The sequence below is a fragment of the Dysidea avara genome, chromosome 10 (genome assembly GCF_963678975.1).
Source record: "Dysidea avara chromosome 10, odDysAvar1.4, whole genome shotgun sequence".
NCBI classification, from domain to species: Eukaryota; Metazoa; Porifera; class Demospongiae; order Dictyoceratida; family Dysideidae; genus Dysidea; species Dysidea avara.
Window position 1 is genome coordinate 26,721,260 of NC_089281.1, and position 27,661 is coordinate 26,748,920.

The 27,661-nt window shown below is 38.0% G+C and overlaps 1 protein-coding gene across 1 annotated transcript in view; it reads left to right on the forward strand.

Annotated features, from left to right (window-relative positions):
* The window catches only part of LOC136236873 (protein mono-ADP-ribosyltransferase PARP14-like), a 290,930-nt gene that overhangs the window by 140,346 nt on the left and 122,923 nt on the right, over nucleotides 1-27,661 (forward strand). Inside the window, exons 14-15 of the mRNA XM_066027105.1 lie at nucleotides 26,328-26,570; nucleotides 26,662-26,901. Of these exons, the coding sequence (XP_065883177.1) occupies nucleotides 26,328-26,570; nucleotides 26,662-26,901 (483 nt within the window). The remainder of the gene's footprint in view (nucleotides 1-26,327; nucleotides 26,571-26,661; nucleotides 26,902-27,661) is intronic.

Consider the following 27,661-nt stretch of genomic DNA (forward strand, 5'->3'; position numbering starts at 1 on the left):
ATTAAGTGACGGTTAATACGAAGGATTAACCGAGGTTAATACGCGACGGTTTATACTATCTCACGTGATGATTAGTTACAATCTGGTACTGGCGTCGGGTATGATAGTATACGGGGAGCTGCTTCTGTACATGCGCATCAGTTACCTCATGGTTTTAGGCGGGATTTTCACTGGCGTTTTGTGTGATCCCTCCCACCCACCTCGGTTATGGTATAGTAATGTGTGGTGCGTGGCCGGTATTGCTACTACCGAGTTTCGTGTCCAGCATGTACTCTATACAGGAAGAGCATGCTGTGATAGGTGCTGGTCTGGGCTTGGCATCACCCAAGCCAACAAGGATATAGCTAGTACTATAGAACGGTACATCAGTACGTGACACGGGGTACGGATATTGCATGCCAGATATATCAACTAGTACGCGACATTGTGACGTATTTACTTCCGGCGCCGGACCAGCACCAGAGGCCAATCCTGTTTATATGTAGAGTTGGGACCCCCTCCTTTGGCGCGGAGGAGCAGCATTAACAATTTTTACAAATGCTTCCATGTATTTACTATAATAACCGTGAATAAACTGTAGCCATGAATAAAATTACAGTCGTGCATGAATACCACTTCACCTCTAATGGCTCAATTTACTTAGCGCACATTACTTAACATTGAGACAGGTGTCTAGTACTTATCAAAACAGAGCTCACCTGGATAGAAACAACTCCATTTCAGTCAAAGGAACTACAGGGATTTGCGAAGTTCTTTGCTACAACATGAGAGGAAAGCCAATTATGTGTCATCAGCTTTGATCAGAGGAGATCACCTATCTGGAATAGCTTTTATGTCTGTGAATGGTTTATTAGATGTGAAGGTTGTGCGAGGTGTGACCAATGGTAATGTCTTTTATAGCTTAGTTGAAAAACACCTTTTACCTTGCTTATTGCCTTTTGATGAAAAAAATCCACACAATGTGGTAATAATGGATAACTGTTCCATTCATCATCTAAGTAGTATAGTCAAGATGATTGAAGAAGTTGGTGCAATTGTGCACTTCCTTCCACCATTTTCTCCAGACTTTATGCCAATAGAAATGGCATTTTCTAAAGTGAAAACTTTGATGAAAGCAGATGAGCACACATGCATGAATGTGACGACTGCTTTGTTAGCAGCTTTTGCAACCATCACACCACAAGATTATCAAAACTGGATTGCTGAAAGTGGACTGTATAGATAAGTAATGGTAGTACATAATAACACTAAAAATTTGTGTAATGTAATTTATGTAGTTGAAATCCCATGCAAAACAGCTTGTAGCTGTAAAAAAAAGTGCGTGTCCAAGTAAAGCAGAGTTAACTGCGGCAAAAAGTAATGATATCATAATGCGGCCATGTGCGAGGTGTGCAATGTGTAAAATTAATATTAGCTAATCAGATAATACAATATTATTGTTAAAGTGTTAATTAGAACTATGTGATGCTGCTAGTTTTTAAGTGTGTGAGCATCTTCATGAATGCTACACAAATTTGATTCTCAATAAAGCAATGTGTATAGATTCTCTGATAGCAATAAATAGTTTGAGTTTGGCTGCCTTTCCTTTGTTCATAGCATTGCCGTAAACAGGAAAGGCAGCCAAACTCAAACTATTTATTGCTATCAGAGAATCTATACACATTGCTTTATTGAGAATCAAATTTGTGTGGCATTTATGAAGATGCTCACACGCTTAAAAACTAGCAGCATCACATAGTTCTCGTTAACACTTTAACAATAATATTGTATTATCTGATTAGCTAATATTAATTTTACAACTTACACACCTCGCACATGGCCACATTATATCATTACTTTTTGTCGCAGTTAACTCTGCTTTACTTGGACACATACTTTTTTTACAGCTACAAGCTGTTTTAGCATGGGATTTTAGTACTTTTTGTTAGAATAAGCATACACTGTTGAAGACAGTAGGTGAGTATGACAGAAACCCCAAATTACAGTGGCAGAATATTAAAATACAACTGTAATTTTAGTGGCATGCAACTGCAGTCAACTAACACCCAGTTTAACTAGTAAACCCTTAGCAACACTTTGCCTTTTATCTTGTACTGCATTAAAATGATTAAGATACTTTAATAGAGCAGTCACAAAAACAGCTCTAACACAGCAATAAAAGTTACAGCATAGTTACAACTTCTGCCTAGCATTGCTTAAATTACTAGCTACTTACAGACTTTACAATATAAAAATACAGCACTTGTAGAAATGTGACTGTTCTATTAGAATGATTGACTGCTCTATTAGAGTATCTTGATCATTGACTAATTCAAGCGGAGAAGCCATGCCCCTGCCCATATCAGTACGAGCTCTTGTGAGAATAGTAGAGAAATAGCAAGTATGTACAGAGACAATAGAGGGGCACGTAATTATGTCCTGTTGAGTATTGTAAATAAGCGCCTTTAAAATTTATATTACTAATAAATAAGTGCACCAGAATAGGCTGTAATCTTTACAAGACTCTTAAGGTCTTAAGGCTGTTGTCTCATCGCCTGAAGGTAGTGTTTTCGTGTTGAAGGGATTTAGTACCACTGAGAAACAATTGGTGAGTTTAACTATACATGTATTTGTGTCGTAAAACTTAATTGTAAAAGGCTTTGGACCAGTGTGAAAATTTTACTGCTATATTTGGAGGTTGTAGCGTATCTATATCTTAGTATCTTAATTAATAATCCTTCATAATCACTAATCACTAATAGTACAGTGAAAACTGGTCATTGTTCAGGTAGGGACAAAATTTTCTGACCTAGCTTATTAAGGAGGTAGCTGCATTTGTGGCCTTAAGTAATTGGTAAGAAGCATGTTGTTCTAATTGGCTATAGAGATGGATTTAGTGTGTGACAGCGTATGAGACAGTGAGTGCTGGCAGCAAGGGGGCAGCCAATCTGTTAGAGCACCAAAGGCACTGCTTCAGACGTAGGCAGTTGATTGTCAGCCCAAAGTGTAAAAATTTTCACTTTTGGTCCTTACAAGCTCCTGATGAAGAAAGTGATGAAGTCATTATCCATAGGATATATATTTTTCAGGGTATCCATTTCAGTTCTACTATATAGTAGCCAAGCATAAGACAAACATAATGCAGCATTTCAGTAGTTTAGTGGTGACCACAACACTGCCCAAGTAAACTGTGGTGAGATTTTAGACTACCAGAAGCCCTGGAATGCCTTCAACACATGAAATACTAAATATCTAATGCCTGGCTTTCATCCACAATGGACCTGTCTTGGTGGCCACTTGTACAGAAGGCTGCTTCTCTAAGAAGGCCAACTTTTAAATTCTCCTGTAGTGCCTTGCTAAAGCAGTACCTGCTTATTATAAGCCAAGAAAATTTGGCCCAAAAGTAACCATCTTGCTGCACCTACTTATCTGGTTTACTCAGGTACGGTACTGCTCAAGTACAATGTCGCACTCGCTCGCACATGCAAGTTTTCTTGAGATTTTAAAAATCACTAATTGGCCGCAATTCTTGTGAGGAAAACAGCTGCCACACAGTCTTGCGAGTGAAACAGTTGCCATGCCCCTTAATTATCAATGTTTAAAATCTTGAGCAAAATTGTGCATGCAAGTGAGTGCAACATTGTGCTTCGGCAATGCCGTATATATGGTAGCCATATCAGATGCTGCCTAGCAGTGACACATCATGAGTATTTAAGCTCCAATGCATTACTTTATCATCCATCTAAATACAATCCCTGAATGTGTCATTTTGTGTACAGAGCAATCTGCCACAAGGTTGGCCATAAGGCAACCTGAGTAAGGTTTCAGTGTGTATTGTTAACCATTAATATTGTTCACCATTGTTAACGGTACATACAGTGAAACCTCACTTAGCAGCCACCTCTTTAATAAGACCACCTCATTATATTGGCCACTTCTAGTAGGTCCCAAACATAGCCATGCAGTACTTTATGACCTCATTAATAAGGCCACCATTGTTATTAGGGCCAAATTTTTGGTCCCAGAACTGGCCCTATTAATGAGGTTTCACTGTACTTATATGCATTTTTTTATTTTTCGTAACTTTTCTTCTTCAGGTTTACTGATGAGCGCTATGACGTATTGTTGACTGGTCCGGCATAATGTGGTGACTTGAAATGCTAAAATGGTACGTAGCATGTCTTGCATGCACATGTTGTAATGTGTTGTAATGTGTCCACACATCTTAGAAATAAATATAATTGTATTCTCTATAAATACCCAGTTCCATTGTACCACTGGGTCATAAGTGGGTTGAGTGTGGTTCATTTAGAACAGTTGGGTCACATTTTGTCCTGGCCAGTGGAACTCATCCACTGACAGAATATACAGGATCAGATCACGTGTATAAATTACAGTTGAACTTGTTTATTGCCACTTTCACTCAATAAGCAGGTAGCAGTGTATAAATTCTCAATTTGGAATCGGCTTTTTGAGAGAGGTTGTCTTTCTATAGTGGTGGCCATTAAGACAGGTTGTACCAATGGAGTGTACATACTAGAGATGCAACAATATCCTCCACTTAGTGTCGTTTGATAGTGATGCAATGGAGACTATGCATTGTTATATTTAAATACTATACTATTATATTGCAACTCTAGTACATATTTATAACAGAAATGTTTGTTAACTGTTTAGACATACTGGAGCCACACCCACTCATCTGGATTCTACAAATGGAGTCATACCAACTTGTTGTCATTGCACTTACTCGTTACTCCTATTGTGTTTGGATGAATATGCATGTCGTCGTGTGAGACTTGCTACCATGGCAAGCCACTGGAGAAGATTTTCGTAGCAGTTATATCACAGTCATTATTATACAATTCTTAAATTATTGTTGTGAAAACTGTTTGGTATTCATGTGTCCTCTGTATGTTGTAATTACATGTGTAATTTTGTGCGGGGGTACTATATAATGCATGGTGACAATTGTAAATTATTAGGTAGTTTTGCACACTTCCTTTTAGGTTAGCTACATGTAATAATTACTCAAAGCTTGTGTCAACAACTGGTAACCACAGTTGTGCTCTGTGTCATTCTTGAAGCCGCATCCTTAGAGAGCAAATTACGTGGGGGCGACTAAACTCAAATTTCAAATCGAACGATGGCACGCATCACACTTCTTTATGGCTACATGCACTGATTAACTACACACAGCCCAGTTCATCAATAACCAGTGACCACAGTTGTGCTCTGCGTCATTCAAATTCCGAGTTAATTCTTACAGAGAGCAAATTACGTGGGGGCGACTAAATTCAAATTTCAAACTAGCCATTCTCAAAAACATATGTTTCAATCTCAATGAAACTTTTAGAACAGTTTAAAGACACATTGCCCTACATGCCAAGCAAGTATTGCAGAAACAACAATATGAGTTTTGTATTTGGCTTCTAGGTCGACTGAGGATGACTGAAACTTTGTTTACTACTGTAGGGTAATGATGTATGGTGAAATCGATGATGTGAATCTTGAGGTGATTGAGAGAGTACTGAAGCGATAGCAGGGCAATCAATGTTTGGAATGCACAAAGGAATGCAAGGCATACACCTGTGGTTGCATCTAACTGCATGTGAAAAGAAAAATGAAACCTCTGCTTTGATGTCGGCAATCTCGATCTCGAAACAGTCGGCATGAATTTGCTTCACTGCTTGTGTGGTAGTTACTAGTGACACGATGAGTTCAACTCTAGAGTTTCAGAGGGATAGCGTAAGTGATGGGTGAGTTACGGGAAGGCCGAATTAGACAACATTCATTCCTGTTAAATCATCGCCTGTAGTGGTCGTGCCATTTATTGTCTGCAGCATGTGTTTCTGCTTTACTGGCTGCGCGACACTACTGCGAGTCTTGATATTGTGTCTATGTAGATCAAATGCTTATAGCTTCCTTAACGATGACAAAATACAGGTCTTTTGTTCTGAATACTCACTTTCATTGAGTACTGCAAATAAACTTTGAAGATACCATAGCTGTTTTAGGTTTTTCATCAGTTGCCAAACGGTTTTACCAGGAGATACACCCATCATAGAAGGAGTAGGCTCACTACACAATTCACTTAAACTCCTCTCTGCAGGTGTTCCAAATGTTTTACCAAAAGTAGCTGCTGCTCCTGTAATAGCATCTGCAAGTGGCTCTTTATGTGGCTTTTTAACACTGGCTCCAAAGGCAGGAACATCTGGTGGTTTGTCCATGTCATCGTGTATGCCTGAACACACCATTCTTGACCACAGTCTCAGCTGCAGTACGTTGTACTTTTAATTATACTTTGACTTGCAATCCTCAAATACATTATCTACCTGGTCTTCTCTTTCTTGTTTCTGCTGACTTGCTGCTTCTAAGCCTCTTTTTTGACTGCCACGTTTATCTTCTATGCACCTACCCTCACTCCACAGAATTATTTCACCACCTAATTTGTATTCAGAATACATCAGGCTCAAATCTTCTACATTAAACAGTGACATCTGGTGTCTATCATCAATGTAACCAACATTGAACTTCACAGAATCTGGTACCTGATCATCAAAGTCATCTATCATGCTCACTTGAATGGCAGTGACCATCGAAAATTGAGAGTGGTGTCGGTGAAGCTGGCGCAATATGAAATCATTCTTTTGTTGGGATTTATTATCCTAACTTTATAGGTATAAGGCACCTGAGATGGAAAGTTTTATTAGTGATTACATGAGTTACTTTACCTGAACAGTCTTACCTTGTCACTGACTACAGAACCTCGTACTGAGTCATGGCTACTATAATTGGAACCTTGAGTGGAGTAGCCAAGGGAATAGCACTGGCCCGGGCACCGGATGACAAAGATGAGTGTAACACTGGTACTGTTACTGATGGTGCCGAAGTTACACGTTGTTGGTTATTAGTACACTGATTCATCATTAACACTTTCATTGGCACACGCACAAGCAGTTGGCCGCCTTTATTGTAAGTTCGTGCCAATATTTCAACTGCAAAGTAATGCGCATGTGCGTACATTTTAAATTATGGGTTTGCAAGAACTTTGAAAACCTCTGTACTCAATACACTTTGAGAATCTACAAAAATACCTAATCCCACAATCAATCTTAACATGTGTAACTATATAATGGTACAAAGAGATAGCCAAGTACATCAAAGGTGAGGATTTCTTGGAATGGGTTAATGTGATATATGCACACTTAACTGTGCAATATCACAAGATATATGCATTGCTTTAACGAGATATATGCACTGCCTTAACAAGATATATGCACTGGTACAGCGCGTATATCTCATTAAAGCAGTGCATATATCTCGTTAACTTTTTGAGCCAGTGTAATATATGATGTATATGCACTGGCTTTCCTTTGATCTGAGGTATGAAAGTGGTACATTTTAATGAGATATACACACTGCAGGGATAATGGTAAAACCAGCAATGGAGAAATGAGGAATCGGAAATGAGAAATGGAGAAAATGATTGGAAAGGATATCCTTGTGCGCAAGCGCTGATCTGAATTGTACAGTAGGATGTGCTGTAGGGTTTGAGGGAGGCATTAAGAGATGGATTCGGATGAAAGACCTGGAGTTGGGTATGATATAAGTGGTGAAGAGTTAGAAGTATGGTTTGCCTCAGCGAGTTATATTGGCTTATCACTCTAACTACATCTCTACCTATGTAGCGATCATATGAGAATCCAAATCAGTTGGGCAGTTCCAAAAGTTGTGCCATGACTCTAGTGGAGAGTAATTCCGAGGAAGACCAGGCATTGGGGTACATTTCTACCCACAGTAATAGTAGGTATGCTTGTCCCCACTTTGTGTTAGCAATATCTTATGGTGTACTCAAGCAGTGAAGTGAATACTTCGTGTGGATGGAGTGATAGTGATTCGGATGAGCTTTATTGTTTATTGTTTATAAAGCCAAGCTTAAGTCGAACTGTTTACTTGCAGTTTGCATGTGATTTGATGTACAGAAAGAATTCCAGTGAGATTTAGGTCTACACCCTTGCATTCAATGTGCTGTAAATGACGAACAATGGCAATTGGAAGCTTCATTTAAAAGCAAGGTAACTCATTAGATGATGAGTGCTTCATTTGTCACCAAAACTACTTTAATACGTGCATCAGCTGGCAGGAATATTGTTGGATGCCAAAGGAATGCATGACAGACAGACAGATGGACATATTTTCAGCTTTATATTATGAAGTTTAAGACCTTAAACCATGTTAGTGTGGGTAGTGCTACAGATAAACAGTAAACCATCAGTTCAGCATGTCAGTGTCGCTTATTTTAATTACTGTACATCACGTATGCACATGTGTGCATTTATTGGAATTATACATGTGATAAGTATCACCACGTGTCATAGCAGTGGCCTGGAGTGAAGACAACCAGCTCCTTTCAGGGACTTCTAACTTGTATGATGGCATCAATCTTCATCCCCCCGACCAATCACAGCCTTTTACATTTCAGATACTTGCCGATCACATATAGCCTTAAGATGTGCTATGAGGGCTGGGAGTTTGTTCTCCTTCCACTCAACTTTGTTTTTGATAACATGATTGATTGATTCACTGCTATTGGTAGTAAACAGTAGTAATGGTGTTCCAATTATTTGGGCCTTGATTCTTATATCAGGAAGTACTGACTCAATGATTATGGGTGCCTTTTTCCTTTACAAACCAAACATGAAACTGGATGATTTTCGGGATTAATGCTTCTTTCTAGATTGTTCCACTTGTGCAGTACTGATTCCAAATAAGCCAGAAACAATTTCTTATCTACCAGTTGCTCCTATTAACCAGGCAAATTGCAGGTACAACTATGAACTGTTCTCTGTTGCACTTACTGTGTCATTGATGCTGTCACATGTACAGAGACCCATCTGACAGTGATGAAGCTGACTGTAGCAGCAAGCATTTGAAGACACCAGCATCCTCTAAGCCGTCGGCAATCGGGTAGGGCTATATATGTTTATCATATATTATTAATGGCTAAAACAAACCATTCAAATATTCAGGTATTCATTCTAAATCCAATATTTGTTACCACAATTGGCACCTTAACTTTAACTTACTATTCATTGTCTTCAGATCGATCCGAAACGTTTCCGTCAAGTTGCTACAGAATTTTAAAAAAATTATTCAACAGAATTTTCTACTGCCTGCCTGCCTGCCTGACATCTTCAGTCAAGCATAGTGGAAAACTGGCTACAGCTACAGCCCTAATTCTTTCACAGAAATGTTTCTAATTCATTTTAGCATTAATTTTTATTATGACCATGGGATGTTGCATTGTAGCAGAATTATCAAGGAGTCCCGAGGCCAAGAAGCACAAAGCACGCGCCCACAATAATAATAAACACGTGACCACTACTGTGAGTCATTTACATGAGAGATCGATTACGCAATCTTTTAAAATCCGCATGGCAAAATCTCAGCCTTACTAAAAGATTCCACCTCGAAACCAGTGGGAATGTAACCTTTGTATAATGAGTAACTACCACACGAAAAGTCAGGCGAATTGTTGGAGTAGTTTGTTCCATCGCCCACCCATTTACAATGCATTAATTAAATTATTTATTCAAATGTGCATTGTTCTTTTTTCATTTTCTTTGTCATCGCATCCCATCGGGGCGATTTTCTTTCAACCATGAAATCGTATTGTAAAAAGGCTGCAGCTATCAGGGGCTTTTTACACAATGTATCTGTACATTTAATTTCGCTAAAAGTTGTTTATTAGTTTATGAGATCGCTTTTTTGCTCTTTGAAGATTCAAACTTGTCGCCATGACGTCGAGGTGTGAGGCGCCCGCCTCAATTCCCAAACAACGTGGAAGTGGGCAAGGTCATTAGCCATAGCGAGCTGGCTGATTTGATGGACACTGTGCTCAGTGTCAACTCCACGTTTAATTGTGAGTCAAGTCACTGATTTGTTTTAAATTCGCCACGGTATGCCTCCAGGCCCTCCACTGACTCGTTATAGCGTTACTCCCCCATGCAGGGCCGTACCAGCATATAGCTGTTTCATACCCGCTGTAGTGTTGGGATACAGTTGAAGTAATTTACTGCTACATTACCCGTGCACGTTTCTAATCCTGCCCCAGCCATTCAGTGCCAGTGAGACTTCAGTGTTCACTGTAAAAGCCAGCCATCAGCGCACATGATCACCATTCAGTCACAGCACTTGTTAGACCCTCATGCAACCACCCACAATTATAGAAACTCTTTAATAATAGCATGAATATACTGTAATAGTAAACGTTTACATTATGATGATCCCATAAAATAAGAAACAATGACTACAATAGCAACCACATATTAATTTTTCTTCACCGTTTGCATGATTTGTCCATTGACCATAAATTCACCCGCCAACTGTCACAACATCAGTATCCACCCTGCACATACAGAAAGGGATACAGTGTATGGTAAGGTACAGCTAACTAAAAACATGTAATCATATAGTCAGACTAACATGTCAAATATGTATAGTGTGTGTGTAGCATATGTGTGTACATATTGTTATTCAAGCTGAGTATGTGTCTGGGCCAGTTCTTCAAATCCAGGACCCTGCCATTGTCCCACAACTAATATGCACTACACACATACACCAACATTCCAATTATACTCACCACATGTTGTAGTTGGACTTCAACCAGTGTACTTTACAAAAGTCTTTATGGTCAGGAGGTCCTACGTAGGTTCCTTGGGTTGATCAGATTGAGACAGGTCTTGTATGGGAGGAGACAGCAGATAAAACAGTGTGACTAACACCTATACAACATGAGCATCACATCATTTTATATACATTAAAGTGGGCATCCCACATAGCCATTCCCAAGATGTATTATTCAGCATACTGAAGCTAGTTGATGACCAATTTTGTAATATATTACTTGGCTTGTTTTGTGGTTCTCACCTATGCTACATTGTTGACATAACAATTTCCGTTGCTAGGAGATAGGAGGGACTAATGGTTATAGCATAATGGTAAACAAATTACAACAGCAAAGGAAATTTTATAACCAGCAGTGATCTATTTGATAGATAAAAGTAGAAGACAAATTGTAGTTTCTCCAGTCCTTGTTTGAGAATAAGCACATTAGCTGCTATAAGCACAACAAAAGCACGACAGCCTAAATTTTAACACAAGGTTTATGATGCAAACTCATTATGCACCAACCAATGTGTTGCCTCACCACCCCCCTTGGATGTAAGTGAGGCTTTACAAGGGAAATTGACATGAAACTGCTGCCCCACTATGGGGGACAATCATTCATTAAGCACCCAAGTATTTTCTCTACGCTATGTCAAATCCCGAGTAAATCTCCATGTTGCAACTGGAGCCAATGGATGGGGATTTGACACAATGCCCTACCATGGGGCATTTAACATTCGGTTGTGCCCGCTATAGCCCCATATATGCCCGAAGGGAGGGGTAGTGGGGCAACACATTGATAGATGCATTACAGGGGTAAATAGATTAAGCTTGTACCTTGCAGGCCTAAGCATGTTCCTCTCCTGTTTTGAAAAATAATCTTTATTGCGTGACACTTTCAACTACACAAAAAGCTATCTTAGAAAATGGTATGCATAATATGCTTTGATCTTTGGAGGATAATGAGGTCTTTAAAATCCACTAAGAGACCTGCTAGCAGGTTATTAAAATGGTTAGAAACCTGCTAGCAGAAAAGACCTCAAGCATCACAAATCTCACTTTCGATCATTGATTTGCAATGCTCTCTCCAAGCATAATCAGGCTGATAGCCTGCAGTGGGTGACCAGTCACCCAGGGCAAAATGTGGTTAACCACTCTGTTCATTTTATAGGCATACGTAAAAGAATTCGATTATGGGAGATACAATCAAACGTTGTACGTACGTTTGTCACGATGAACGGAGAAATCCAAAAATATCACGGAAAATTCTTTGAAGCACCCATCTGTTTCTAGAGTGTTTTAAGGCTGTTTTCGTTGTTTATTGAACTATGGATGGACTTTACCAAGACCTAACTAGGTAAGCTTCCTTGCAGAACGTTATTTTTCGCTACGTGTAATGTGGGTGTGGTCCATATTAGAAACCGTGCCTGTCCTCCATGCTACTGTGGTGCCACTGAAGGCACAACTTGTGACAACTCGTTCCCATCGTATAAATCCACACAAGCTGCTTCTTTGATACACGTGTTCTTTGCACTGCTGTGACGCCATAGGCACTGGCTGCCGGTAACCCGTTATCGATCGTTTTCCAACTGTGCCAGATCCGATTAGTCTAACTTGCGAAAGGAAGCAGTGCAAGTTTCGATTTTTTCAACACTTCAACAAAAACATGTTCAGTCTTCCGTGATTCTTTAACACTGCACAACAATTTCAGTACAACATATAACCCAATCCCACAATGACACCACCTATATGCCCATATATATAATGCATACATTTTCTAAGTCAGTTAGAGACCACGCCCTCGGATCTTCGTGTATTTTAAAAACCTCACTTCACTCAGTTTTAAAATCCACGAAGATCCTCATGCTAGGTCTCTAACCTACACAAAAATGGTTAATTTAGCTTTGATCATTGGCAAACTACAACACTCAACAATTATATCAGAGTATACATAACTCTATATATCTGCCCAGTTACTATATAGTAGGATCCCGGTCCATGATTGTCTCAGATCTGCTTATATCATCATATAAGGTTATGTACTTTTATGGCTTCCTCCAATGTATGGTGAAATCTTTGGCTATAAATAGTGAGGCATTTGAATGATTAGCAAGTAAGTCAATACTACAAAACTAATAAGTTAATATTTTTGAGGGCTCAGCTCAATGCATACATACAGTATACCATAATTACTATGCATCAATCGATTGATGTGAACCTTTCCTGAACTGCTGATGGAAGCATTTGTCTGCTCTTGACAACTTCGTTGTCTTCACCGACCATCTGGTTGGTTGAAATGTTGAGAAAAGTTCATTTTTAGCTGTTTTCTTACTAGGGTTCAGCTCAACTTGTTCGCGGTCTGACCCACACAGCTGCTAGAACAAGCCAGCTGCAAGGATCTGGCCTACAAAAGCATAGATATATAATCCCAAGAAGCTATTATGGTGTGGGGGATTCCTGTCTAAAGTTACGACGGTAGTTATATATCCGTTTACAATGACTTATACACGAACTTACTCGGCAATTCGCTGGGAGAATAGTGTGATACATTCAGCACCTTCCGGGCGGCGCCTTCATGTCCATTCCGAGGCATACATTCAGCAACAACTTGCAGCCGATTCGCCTCCACTTGTTACGCACAGAGACTAGTTATATCACCAACCCACCGCTTCAGGAAGAACCATTAAGATGGTAGCCTCGACTTTGTCACTATCCTCGGTGCTTCAGGAAGAACCATTAAGATGGTAGCCTCGACTTTGTCACTATCCTCGGTTCTTATTTTCATGTGAAACATCATGCAAAATATCACGTGAGTCCTTGAGAGAAATTTGAACGGTTTGAACAAGTTTTCTCTTAGAAAGTCACTTTTAGTAGCACTTCTAAACACTGAACTTGAAGTTTTTTCTACTGATTTAGCTAGCTAATCTGATACTGAAGCTGTTTGCATGCATGCATGCAGTGTCTCCTATGTAGCTAATATAATAGCCAATCTTCAGTAACTGTATGTTCTCCATTCAACAAAAAGTAGTGATATCCTGTGTACCAAAAACAGCCCAGCTGTAAAAAAAGGCGAGGCCAAGAATGCACAAGTACATGTTCATGGAGTAACTACAACCAAAAGACATGATATCAAATCTGGCCAAGAAAGCATTTACAGTATAGGCACTTTTATGCATTCATTTTCTATATACTTCAGATTATCACATCCAACTAGCTATACATGTGTGCTTACAATATAAACAATACTACTGAGATGATAAAAGATGATTACATTGCATTATATTATTACCAAAATTAATTTAACTAAAAATTTACAATTGGTTTCTACTTAGCCATCTTTTTGCACTGTAGCTATCTATATATATATATAAAGCTGAAAAACCGTCTGTATGTATGTCTGTCTACATTCCATTTGAGTTCACGCATTCTTCTTGCCAGTTGCTGCACGTGTCGAAGCAGTTTTGGCACCAAACAAAGCGCTCATCATCCAGGAATAACCTAGCGTGTAAATGAAAGCTCTAGCTGCCGTCGTTCGTGGTTTACAGCACATTTAGTGCAAGGGTGTAGAGCAAAAATTCGTCTGAATTCTTTCTGTAAACCGCATGCAACCGCAAGTAAACACCTATTGCCATTCAACTTAAGCATGCCTTTATAAACAACATTTAACAACACTCTAACCACAAGTGAAATTTTGTGCAAGTGGTAGAGCGTAAAGCTTGAAACCAGGAGGTCGTGAGTTCAAGTCCCAGTTGTTCATTTTTTTTTCCTTCTCCAAACCTTTTGGTTGCAGCTTTTTTTTTCAAACCTTTTTTGCTACTACTTTTTTTTTCATGCTATTTTTCTCTCACTCTACAGTGAAACCTGTGTAGTAAGGACACCTTGGGACTGACCAAATGTGTCCTGATTATCAAGGTTTCCTGATTTTCCAGGTCAGTTTACATAATTAAGGGATACTTTAGGACCATTACCAAGTGTCCAGATTATGCAGGTGTCCTCCACTGCATTGTTGATAACATTTAGTAGTAGCTGTACAGGTGATGACAATAGGTAATAACAGTCAGTAGTAGCTAGCTTGCTCAAAATATCATACAATATAGTAATGCTGTAAATGTTATAGAGGTGATGACAATAGGTGCAGGTTGTAGTGTAGTAAAGGGAACATTAGGGAGTGTAGTATTGTTACAATATGGCAACTTCTGCATTGTAGGGCAGGTACCAATAAAGTAATGTTTTTTTTGTGGTCAAGACATTATATCAAATGATGCTCCACGTATAGCCTACATGATACGACAGGTACTACTAGAACCATCCACATTGTTCACACCTGTGTGTTGTATTACTACAGTAGTTTAGCTACTGCAGTTCTGGAGTAATTTTGGTATACTTTGCAAGATAGTGGTATTAAAAACACTGATATCACCATTCATATCATGTTGCAGGGCATGAATGGCACTGATGTTTAATGCTTGGTTGTTATTATGGTGTGATCCACAGGTCATATGGCAAAGTGAGTTTTGTTGTAGCAAATCAATACACGCTTTTATAGCCCTTTTTCACTTTTGGGAATTTTTGATGCAGTTTTTTGTTCTACCAGTCTGTTCCATACAATTTTTTTATCCATACATATTCTTATGCTCACAGTTTTTCAGCACTGGCACACATACTCATCATAGGGACTCTTATAGCACTTTTGTAGTAGTGCCGGTGAATTGCCAACATAGTGCATGTCTTTGTCCTGTCTCTAGGTAAAAGCTTCTTTCATACTTGATTTGCAACTGTATGACATTATATATACTGCTGTAGAAAAGAAACAACATAATTGCATGATTGCATGGGCAGGTACTACTGTGCATCTGAAAAGTGATATTACTACTGGCATCATGCAGATACCATAGTTTACACTGAGGAACTGTGTGTGCAATTGCTTGACCTCGCACAACTATTTCACTAATCCTGTTTACATCCTTTGACTTTAGATCTAGATCTGCTTAAAGGATCATACATTACCTTAATGATAGGACAATTAATTATAATGTTTAAACACCTGTGTGGGGTTTGTATGGCAACATGTGTCACTACAACATCACTGCATAGCATACTGAAAATGTGTTATGTGTACACCTCCTATCATGTAGGTATTGCCTTAGCTTTCATGTAGTTTAACTAACACTGCATGTTCGTTATTTCACTATACATAGTTAAAAGAAGGCATAAGGATCATGCACTAACAGGCATGCTATACACACACTATAACATTTATGCTATAGGCCCAATTCCCAATGTATTCTTAATTGTCCTGCATGTAAAGCAGGTACCAATGCTTTTGTTTGTCCTTTACAACATGTTAAAGGCACTGGTAGGGACATCTCATTAAATAATTAAGCTACATTCCTGTCGAAACCACAGACAAAATAAACTTCATATTTTAAAAGTTAAAAAAAATGCATGCTACTTAGCTACATGGTGTTTAATGCTTGGTGTCTGTTTGTGGCATTAAAATGTTTAGTCCTGCACGTAGGGCAGGTACCAATGCTAGTATTAAAATAAAAAGATGGCCAAGTAGAAACCAATTGTAAATTTTTAGTTAAATTAATTTTGGTAACAATGCAGTGTAATCATCTTTTTATCATCTCAGTAGTATTGTTTATATTGTAAGCACACATGTACAGCTAGCTGGGTGTGATAATGTGAAGTATATAGAAAATGAATGCATAAAAGTGCCTATACTGTAAATGCTTTCTTGGCCAGATTTTGATATCACGTCTTTTTGGTTGTAGTTACTCCATGATCATGTACTTGTGCATTCTTAGCCTCGCCTTTTTTTACAGCTGGGCTGTTTTTGGCACAGTAATCAAATACTAGCACCCACTGTGGTTTTCAGTACATGACTCCTCCTCTAGCTACATGTGAGTATTGATGGATTGAACATCTCTGAACACAGTAAACACACTCTTGAGATAACAGTTAGCCACCTATCCTGGTCTTCAGCTATAAATAGCAGCATTGTTATATGTCACAATACTAATGTTATTAGGTACATATAGAGTTACATAGCCTGTAATGCAGTACTGTACGTAAGGAAATTTTGACGTAAGAAAAATTTGATGAATTCACACTTCAGAAGATTTGACGAATAAAATGTTGACGAAAATCAAGAAATTGTAGGCAAAACCTGTACTTTTAAAAGGGGCGTATAAGTATTTGACGAATTTAAATTTGATGAATTAAACCAATTCGTCAAATTCATCAAAAATTTTTTGACGTCACAATTTCCTTGCATACAGTACGTTCCTTCCATAAGGCATTTTCTACATTCTATACTATCCCATATGTTTGGTAATCTAACACCATGTACTTACTGTAAAACCAGAAGTGGCATTTGGTTCAAGTGGTAGAGTGTGAATCTTGAAACTGTGAGGTTACCAGCCCAATGACAGTGGCTTTTTTGTGAGTTAACCTTTTGTTGCAGCTTTTTTTGCTTTGACAACCTATTTGTTACAGCTTTTTAAACCAGGCGTATCCCCACAGCTGGCCAGCACTCGCCTAGTTTACTGAAATTGTTTTCATAAAAATGTGTGTGTGTGTGTGTGTGTGTGTGTGTGTGTGTGTGTGTGTGTGTGTGTGTGTGTGTGTGTGTGTGTGTGTGTGTGTGTGTGTGTGTGTGTGTGTGTGTGTGTGTGTGTGTGTGTGTACTTACCTCACATGTGTACCTGTATTTGTTTGTCTGTATGCATCCACATGAGCAAAAACATTTTTAAAATGAAAAAAGCAGCCAGGATGTAAAAAATGAAAGCTATATTAAGTCTCCACACACATAAACTTTGCTCTGAGGTGGTTTCTTCTTGGCGGTCTGAAATACGGGTATGGCGACTCTTCATCTACTTCTTGAACGATCTTCCCTTTTGGTTTTATAGATGTTTACAAATTTTAAAATAACATTGAAGGCCTATTAGATTACCAGAAGTAGCATATCCTTTGAGTTGAAATGGGGTCATTACCCATACATATGCGAACGAAAGTGAAGGGCAGTCTTGAGGCTTTCTCTATACAATTCACACAAGAAAACATGATAGACACTACTAACACACCATGGTATAGTATGCATAGTAGTAGACTTGGAATTCAATTGTTGTAATGGAAACATGAGTTGTCCCCATGCCAATTAGTGAAAACTATGAGCCAAAAATCAGACCAATGAAGAACCATGAGAACTTACTAATAATTCTGAAGAACATCACTTGTGAGGGACTGACAAGGGGATTTATGAATTATGTGTCTGGTTGCTGAAATATGGCTACAATATGGCATAAAACTAGATATTGTGATCACAAAATTAAGAACTAGAAAGGTTATTTCTTACAAATGGCTCTGTCAGGACCTAGACAAGAAGCCAAACTAGTAGTTTGTTTATACAGAATGTTTACAACTTGTTTGACAGTCCTGTTTTTGGTTCAGAAAACTATTGCCATTAGTGAGTAAAATCATGCATGAGCTTACAGGTGTGCCAGTTGCTAAGTGTGTTGTTTCTATATTATCTTGTACTGTTAAATATGTTTTCTTGTACCTTGTAACTGTCCAGTCAGCATGCTATTTTTCACCCAATAATTTAAGCTTGTTACCAGCTGATACACAACACACCAACACCAAGCCTGCCTTTATTACATAATAAAAGCAATAAATTTTTTGTTCAACAGTTGCTCACTGTCCCGTAAACTTAACCGTCTTGTACATCAGATTGTCTCAGTTTTCTGTTCTTGTATAGCTTTACAAGTTCTCTTACCATGCTGATTCAATTCAACATTGTCAGAATTATTATTTAGTGGCACCTAGCTTGCACTATGAGTGGTATCATGTGATTCCAGTGGCTAGTGGCTAATAACAAGAACTGGATATTGTGTTTTTCAGGTTGCTTGTGAAACATAAAAGCAAGACACGGTGATTATCTTACAGTTGAGAGGGTTAACTGTATCATATTTCTGTTCTGCATATTTTGCAAGCGCTCAAAAAACTGCACTACCAAAGGATATAACGTAAGTCATCATATATTGGCTGACGTCTACTATCGGCCAACTCGTGATCAATTATCGTCTCATAGAATCCAGATTCAAACACGGAACTTTGCAATACTAAGCCGCCTCATGCTTCCTTCTTTCATTGTTCTACCACTTTCAATCAACTGTTACAACGCTGGACTGTTGGTGAACGTCAAGAGGTTTGGTTATAACTTAGTTTGTGTATGCTAGTCTGTTATTCTTGGCACAAAAGGCTGTGTAGCATATTGAACTTTATCCATATTGTTTTTCACACATTCATAAGCACACTGAACCTTTCCATATGACGTTAGAACTAACAAGAAACAGGCTGCAGTTCTTTATAAAAGACTAGTGATTTGTTGTGCTGGAAGAATCATCCTTCCCAGCAGACTACTGCCAACTTACAATTGTACACATTTGCCTTACAAGAAAGTCCGCACCACTGTCTCAATGGGATTGGACTTTAGAATCCATACTGCCGGTCCAGTCTGTTTGAGGTAGTTTAAACCGGTGGCTGCTTAATGGGATGCATTATGAATTATTTTTATAGACAAGAAAGACATGTATAATTGTTGAGCTACCTAAGAGAAAATGGCTCACAAGGCAAGGTTAACCAAAGGAAATTCTTATCAGGCTATTGGAGCAACAGGAGAATTGACAACAACTCTTTTACAACGTTGGCAACATTACATTCACAGCTGGGCAGAAGGAAACAAAATTAGCTACAAATGCTATCAGTTCCACCAGGATTACTGTGCTGACCTTTGTAACATCCTTGATGAAACAATAGTCCTTTTAAAATGTATTTAAAGCATAAAATACTGTGGTGTTTGTTTTATTAGAAATAAATTTGAGTGTATTTCGAAAATCACGCAGAAGAATTTCTTGAAATTTTGGTGTAATTACAATTAGTACTAGTAGCCCATTGTGTACTATTAGTAAGATTTAGTTTTAATTTGTTGAGAATGTCAGTCAAAATATGTTAAAGCAGACGATAATTGATGCACGCAAGTTATTGAGTGGACGATAAAAGAAGTCGACGGGCAATAATTGATTCCTTACACCCTTGCCTTTAGCTGGGTGCTGCTGATGAATGCCACTGTCTGGGAACCTGGTACATTGTATATCCCTAGAATATTGAATTGTCCATCAGTGGGTATAAAAAGTTTGTGTATGGGTTGTTCTAAACAAGAATTACGTTGGTTGGTGCAAAACTTGGCTGATATATGATGACTTACGCTACTTCTAACTATTAATCAGTTTCTGCTCAAGAGTGCTGTCTGGAATGTGCTGAGTGTATAGGTGAACATGATACAATAATACAATTGCAGAATTTGTTGAGTGTAAGTAAGCATGACACAATGATACAGTGCAAGTGTAGAATTGCTGAGTGTATGTGAGTATGATAAAACAATAATTAAAATATTTTACAATAGTGCAATCTGCTGTGTGTGCATGCATGTGCATGCATAAAGCAAACCGGTAAATAAGTTCCTTACAGTGCTGTCCTTCAGTGAGTTCTCTCAAGTTTGTCTTGAATATCCATATCTATTTGGTGGGCGCCATACATGCATAAAATGTGATCGGATTTGCGAAAAGGGGTCTTCTACACACATCCAATTTACCAACTTTGACGATTTATATCGTCAGATTGGAAAAGGCTATTGACTTGAAATTTGGTTAGAAGTGAGCACCAACATGGTTTGATAAATGGAGAAAATTTCAGATTTACATGTTACTTGAATACCAAGTTATGGTCTCTCAAGTTCATGGAATTGGATGTGTGTGGAAGATCCCTTTTCGCAAATCCGGTCACAAATAATGTCTGCTTGGTGAAAAACCTGGGGAAGTGTTGGTGTAGTGTTCTCTCCATAGTGGCTCCTAATTTGTTCCTGCAAGCTTTGAGATACTCCAATAGTATGACAACCAGCTACCTACTCAGTGCTCAGTATGTAATGTCTTTTACATGATTTGTTAGGGTAACGGTGTGGTCAGCCATTGAGAGTAGTTTACATACACAGTGTTTATTATTGGGAACTTATTTGTTAGATCATAATGTCAAAGCTTTTCAATCCGGTTAGTTGTTGTGACCGGGCAGAAAATGACAGATAACAGGCTGTTATTTTGATCTCTGCTACTACACAAGCATATCACTCTACCCTATCTTGTCTAGGCAGTCTGGTGCATATAACACTCTCCAAATTTTTGAAATACCCATAACCAAGAAATGCAGTTAGTACACTGACTTAAAATGCAAGTACTGTTTTTGAGTGCTATGTAGTTTAGTGGGCAGAATACAAAGAGCATTCGTGGTTGGTCACTTCCCTGGGTAGAAAAACACTGTACTTGACTGTAAATTGTGTCGTTTATTACCGAGGTAGTTGTTAGAATAAAGTAGCCACCTAACAAGTAAGTATCACCCTTTAGATCCCTTCTTTGTGTTTCCCAAACCTCAATAGGCTACAAGCCACATGCTTTCTAGCCTAGATACAGTGGACCTTCCTATCCTGATCTCCATTGTCTAGCCACCTCTGTTGTCCATTGACTACACCAATTACCATATGGAGGCATTCACTTGTCCTCTAATGTTTGCTAATTAAATCATGCCTATTTGTAAATGTTCATGTGGTACTCTCATCATCTTGGCATAATTGTATAATAACCATGTTCTAATAAGGCACGTTCACTTCACATAGAGAGTGAACCCAAGTCACTAATATGTCTATTAAAAAATAATAAAAATAATAATTTTTTCATTTAACTACATTAAAATGGTGCATGCATACATAAGTGAAGTACATGAGTTTGTTTATGTACATTTGCAGTGGTTCTGTGTGTGGCCACCAATTATTCCATGTTAAAAGCACTGTAGGGCATGTTTTTAACATCGGAATAAATGAAACTTGGATTGAATATACCTGTGAACTTGTGCACTGCCTGAGCACAACTGCATATCCATCCAGGCCGTGTGCTTCTTGACTGGCCACACTACCACTACTGCTTGCTTGACTCTGTGGTAGATTGCTTATGGACTATTTGCCTGTTTCCTGTATAGTGTTGTTTTAGTTAACTATAGCTAAAACTAAAAGTACTTTTAGTAAGACAAATATGTTTTAGTTAACTAAAACTACAATTAAAAGCAAATCCATATTACAACTAAAACTAAATCTATAACGAAAATAATTAAGAATTGAGAAAGATAACTAAAACTATAACTAAAACCAAAAGATTTTCTTATGCACAACTAAAACTATAACTAAAGTTAAAAGGTTTTCATGTTCGTAACTAAAACTATAACTAAAACTAAAACGACACAGACAATATAACCATACTAAATCTATAACTAAAATGAATTAAGTTATAGTTATATCCCGGTACGAGGGTGATATTATTGTTATTACACAAGTCCGAGGCGGAGCCGAGGACGAGTGTAATAACAATGATATCATCCGAGTATACGGGATATAACTGTTTTATATCCCAGTGCGCGGGAGTGCGCAGAAGTTTACGGATAGTAAATTAAGTTCCGGTTTGAGTTCCTGTCACTGTCCTCAAGATTTCATCCGAATTGTGTGGAGATTCTACTTTGTAGCTACAAGAGAGACCTTACATACTGCCTACAAACTGTAGCGGAGGGCGGTGTTATGAAGCAGCGGTTCCAGGTACGATTCGCTTTCGTCAGAAATTGGTATGGTGGTGTCGCGTGGTGTGCAAGAGAAAAATAAAGACCAACAAGTGGCTACTATAGTCCACGATAGAACGATGAAGGTAGAGGAAGTTAGTTCTTCACCATACTGACCGTTGGGAGTGATTGCTGGAGCGAAAATCGTCACGGACTATTCTTGACATTTGTTAAACTAGCTATCACGGTATTGGTAACTTGTAGTGTTATTGTGTAAAGGATTAACAGTTTTCTTGTAAGATTTAGGTAGTTTTAAGTGCTGTATTGGTGTGTTTTGTATCAATATTTCCTTATTTGGCTCTTTGTTCCATTGGTAAACAATGCCATTCGCGGTTATTATGATGTCACAAAAGAGACTGAGTGGCTCCGCAACAGGGTGATAAGTTAGTTATCACTGGGTGATAACTAATATATCGTACAGTAGCAGCGCCGCTCTGTCTAGCTGTATGGTAGTTATAACCCAGCGCGGCGCTTTGATACTCCCACGCACTGGGGTTTAAGAAGAGTTACTATAACTACAACTAAAATTAAAAATCATTAAAGAAACTAACTATGGTTATAACTATAACTAAAACTAAAACTCCTTACTAAAACAACACTATGTTGCTCAGACCACTGCATGTATAAATTAACATACGTTCTACAGTTGGAACAAAATACAGAATAACATTCTGTTGTTGTATGTATATAGCATCCTAACATCAATATATGCTATAGTTTGTGACTAAATGGTGGCTTAGTTAACTATAACTAAAGCAAAGTACTTTTAGTAAGACAAATATATATTAGTTAACTAAAATTGAAAGTATAACTAAAAGCAAATCCATGTTATTACTAAAACTAAATCTACAACTAAAAAACAGCAGAATAATTTACCAAAACTAAATCTAAAACCAAAAGGAATTGAGAAAGATTACTAAAACTATAACTAAAACTAAAAGGTTTTATGTTTTTATCTAAAACTATAACTAAAGCTAAAGTAGCACAGGAGAATATAACCATAACTGGATCAAGAACTAAAATGAATTAAGAAATATATATTAAATAAAATTATTGATGAAACTAACCATGACTATAACTAAAACTAAAAGTCCTTACTAAAACAACACTATTCCTGTAATAGCTACATGGTGCCCAGTAACCCCTTCTTGTTTCATGGCTTTTTCAGTGATCCCTACTCCCCTTTTAAAATTCTCAAATTTTTATTCATCTATAGTCACCAATTATCGGCAGGTACCAATTCTCAGCACTTGCAAACTATAAAGGCTACAGGGTATATGGAGGCTACCAAGTTCCACAATGGGCTGTTATATCCTCTAAAACATTTCTTAGAAACATTTTCATTTGGTAATTACTATTGTTAAAGCATATTACAAGCTATGCTGGGTAAGCATGGAATTGCATAAAAATAATTTTATATTTGAAACCAGTATGCTTTTACGTCTAACCTGAATATCTCTTGAACGGCTGGTCTCATCTTCATAAAACTTCTGTGAAATGAAGTTATCCAAGGACTGCACCTCCTATTAAATAATTTGCAAAAAACCAATGAGGCACCATGGAGTTAGTTACACACAAAATCGCACATTGTGCCAATAATTGGTCAATCACAAAGTACAGTTGCCAATAATAGGTACCCCATGTCGATAATTGGCACACGATAGGCATTGCGATTTTCCTTTTAACTAGATGTTCACTCATGTGAGATAATTAAAATTTGGTGCACTAAGAGACGAAGGACTGTTCTGTTGAATGGTTCAAACCAGAAGTGCATATGCCAATGAATTAAGAAATTACAATTGCATGATGAAATGGTGCCGATAATTGGCGACTTACGCTAGTGGTAATATCAGTGCATGGATTCCATTATTCATTGCTGGATATCATGAACCACAGTAGTGTACCAGATGGCCTATGTTTTTGGTCAAAATCCTAACAGAACACTCACCTAAACACCACCTTAAGAAGGTGTTGTACGATTAATCAGAATACAATGTCTGGTGGTGAACTGCTGCACAAAGTCCAGCAATGAATGTAACCCAAGAATGTTTCAGTTTCCGACAATGGAAATAATTATTCTTTTACAAATCAAGACACACGGTAGTGTGTCGTGCAGCCCAAGAAACTGGCGCACCACACCGTGGGTATATTAACAGGAAGAAAGAAAATGCCATTTTCACACCTATGTAACTCTGTGATTCCTTATCTGATTGGAACCAAATTTGCTAGAGAAGTGCCGGCCAGTTACAGGAGTCTACATACCAAATTTGAAGAAAATCACTCCAGCCATTTCCGAGATACAAGGGAACAAAAGTTTGTTTTAATTTCTTCATTATTTTCTTCATTTTGCACACTTCACAAAATCTGCCATAATACACGAATGCATGCTCTAACCGGTCTGAAATTTGGCACACTTAAAGGGCTCATTAAGGCGGAGCTCAGTACCAACATTGGTAGGAAGGAATCTGATGAACATTCACAGAATTATGACAGATTATTTGTGTAAAATAAGGTCGAAGGTCTGTCACACCCACAGGGTAAACTCCTTGGAGGAATGAGCTGAAAATTGCTATGTAGATGGAGTAAGCATTGTAGGAGTGTCTTTTTGTGGTTTGAAAGGAATCGAGATAAAGGCCATGGAGTTATGACACAAAAACCAACCTGTGTCACAATCATGTGATCGATTTTTATGAATAAAAACTATTAGTTTTACACCTACCAAGCAGACTGCTTAGAGAAATGAGCTGAAAATCGGTATGTAGCTGGAATAATCATCATAGAAAGTCCTTGCAGTAGTACAGAAGAATTGGATTACAAACCACTGAGTTATGATTCGAAAGGCAACTACATGTAGCAAATGCGAGATTGAGATACTCTAATAGAACAGTCACCCTAATAGATCATTCAGCTACGTTTATAGCTTACTCCATTATAGAATTATATTACATTGCAAGTTATTCTGTGGGGAATTCAGCTACAAACAGTTAATCTGATAGACAATTCAGTTACAGGCAAGTCACCTTGTAGAGAGTTCACCTAGAAACAAGTCACCCTGTAGAGAGATCAGCTAGAAGAAGTCACCTTGTAGAGAGTTCAGCTACAAAGAAACCATCATGTAGAGAGTTCAGCTGCAAACAAATCACCCTGTAGAGAGTTCAGCTACTACAAACAGATCACCCTGTAGAGAGTTCAGCTCCAAACTAATCACCCTGTAGAGAGATCAGCTAGAAGTCATCTTGTAGAGAGTTCAGCTACAAAGAAACCACCATATAGAGAGTTCAGCTGCAAACACATCACCCTGTGGAGAGTTCAGCTGCAAACAAATCACCCTGTAGGGAGATCAGCTAGAAACAAGTCACCCTGTAGAGAGATCAGATACAAGAAGTTACCTTGTACAGAGTTCGGCTACAAAGAAACCACCATGTAGATAGTTCAGCTAGAAACAAATCACCCTGTAGAGAGTTCAGCTAGAAACAAGTCACCCTGTAGAGAGATCAGCTAGAAGAAGTTACCTTGTAGAGAGTTCAGCTACAAAGAAACCACCCTGTAGAGAGTTTAGCTACATTTCAAGTCACCCAGCAGAGAGATCAGCTGCATCCTGGAGGAAATAATTGACATGTAATAAATTTATGTAATTTGTATAATATTACTGATAAAATCAAAAATAGTATTAAAAATCTGAAATCTTGATTATGATTATGATTAAATCTTTTTCTTCTTCCTGTGGTAAAGAAAAAAAGATAGGTTAAAAAGGGGAAACAAGGGAGATTGCCTACACCTGAAGATATACGTACTAGTAGACAATCCCTAATTCAGTCTAGGGATTAAATGTATCAGCATCATTTCCCTATGATCCCCAATCAAATCTATAATTCCTAAATTTTCCTTATACTTGCTAAGTAAATGGATCATAGCAGCAAAATAAAAAAGATTGTGTCATCACTATGTTGTTATTGTTACAGTTGCACACAGGGTGGTCTTGAACTCTCCCCATACTATGATGGGTCAGAAATTACAAGTTACCTTAGTAGAGGATGAACCTTCTGAGCAAAATATACTCCTCAAAAATGTTCCACCTAGTGTAGATTTTGAATATCTAGAGCTCTACTTAGACAATGTGACTGGTCTATCGGCCAGTAATGGTGACTATGAAGTATTGGAAAAATCAGGAGGCCACTACATGGTTGTATTCAAGTCAACTTCAGGTATGATCAGCAGATAATCGTGTTTATGTTTCTTCCATGCTTTCGCCTTTTGATTTCTGACCTACGCTGTTGTAAAATTTGGTATTTGTAGGAACACAAATTGATGATTTTATTACCCAAATTTCAAAGAGAAAATTTAAAAGGCAACTAATTGAAGTTGAAAAGATGATACCATCAACAAGTCTGATAATTAGCAACATTATTGAGAAAAAAGATGAAGATTATTTTAGAATGTACTTCTCTAGTCCACAACATTCTGGAGTTAGTGAAATTGATGATATAGAAATGTTGGATGATGGTAGAGTGATAGTTCATCTTCTCAATCAAGAAAGTAAGAAACAATTATGTTAAAGTTTTATGATACACAGTCTATGTTATAGTCTAATTGATTTTAATACATCTATACCATTAAAGTAGGTGTTAGTTCTTTATAATATTATGCTCTGCTGGAAAACAAAATGTACAACTTTTTAACTGTTTATGTTTACAACAACAATAATGACAGCATCTCTTACCATTGAGAACTTCTGAGCATGATGGTGTTGTTAGGAATACAATTTAATCTTATCAAACAGTACGGTCGTACCGTTTAAGTATGGATCGTGGTGAATGTTTCGCGCGCCGCCCAAACTTTCACCTTTAAAAATCATCCTGCAGACATTTTACGCAGCAAAAATCTTTTGTAAGGAATAGTACTAGTCCATATAATACATAAAACAGCATTAAATACAACAAAACACTTACAAGTGGCCGAATATAAAATTTTTAAAAATTGCCAAAAACTCCAATTTTAGTCTCACTGCCTCACTCACTGTCTCACTCACTGTCTGTTGCAAGCCTAGAGCCCAAACGAAGCAGCACACGGTCACCATTTTATGCCGCAACAACAAACTCACCGGTGGGATGTGCCTTTTGGGGTTGCGACAAGTGTACGCCCGTGTGCCTCGTCTTTTCCTTTTATCTTCAGTCAGGTTGGTTGTCTTCTTCAAGTATCGAAACCATACCGAGGCATTAATTTTCGGTATCAACACTTTTCTGTAGACACCACAAAATTATTTCAGAAAGCGCTTATGCTGCTGAAAGAGTGGGGT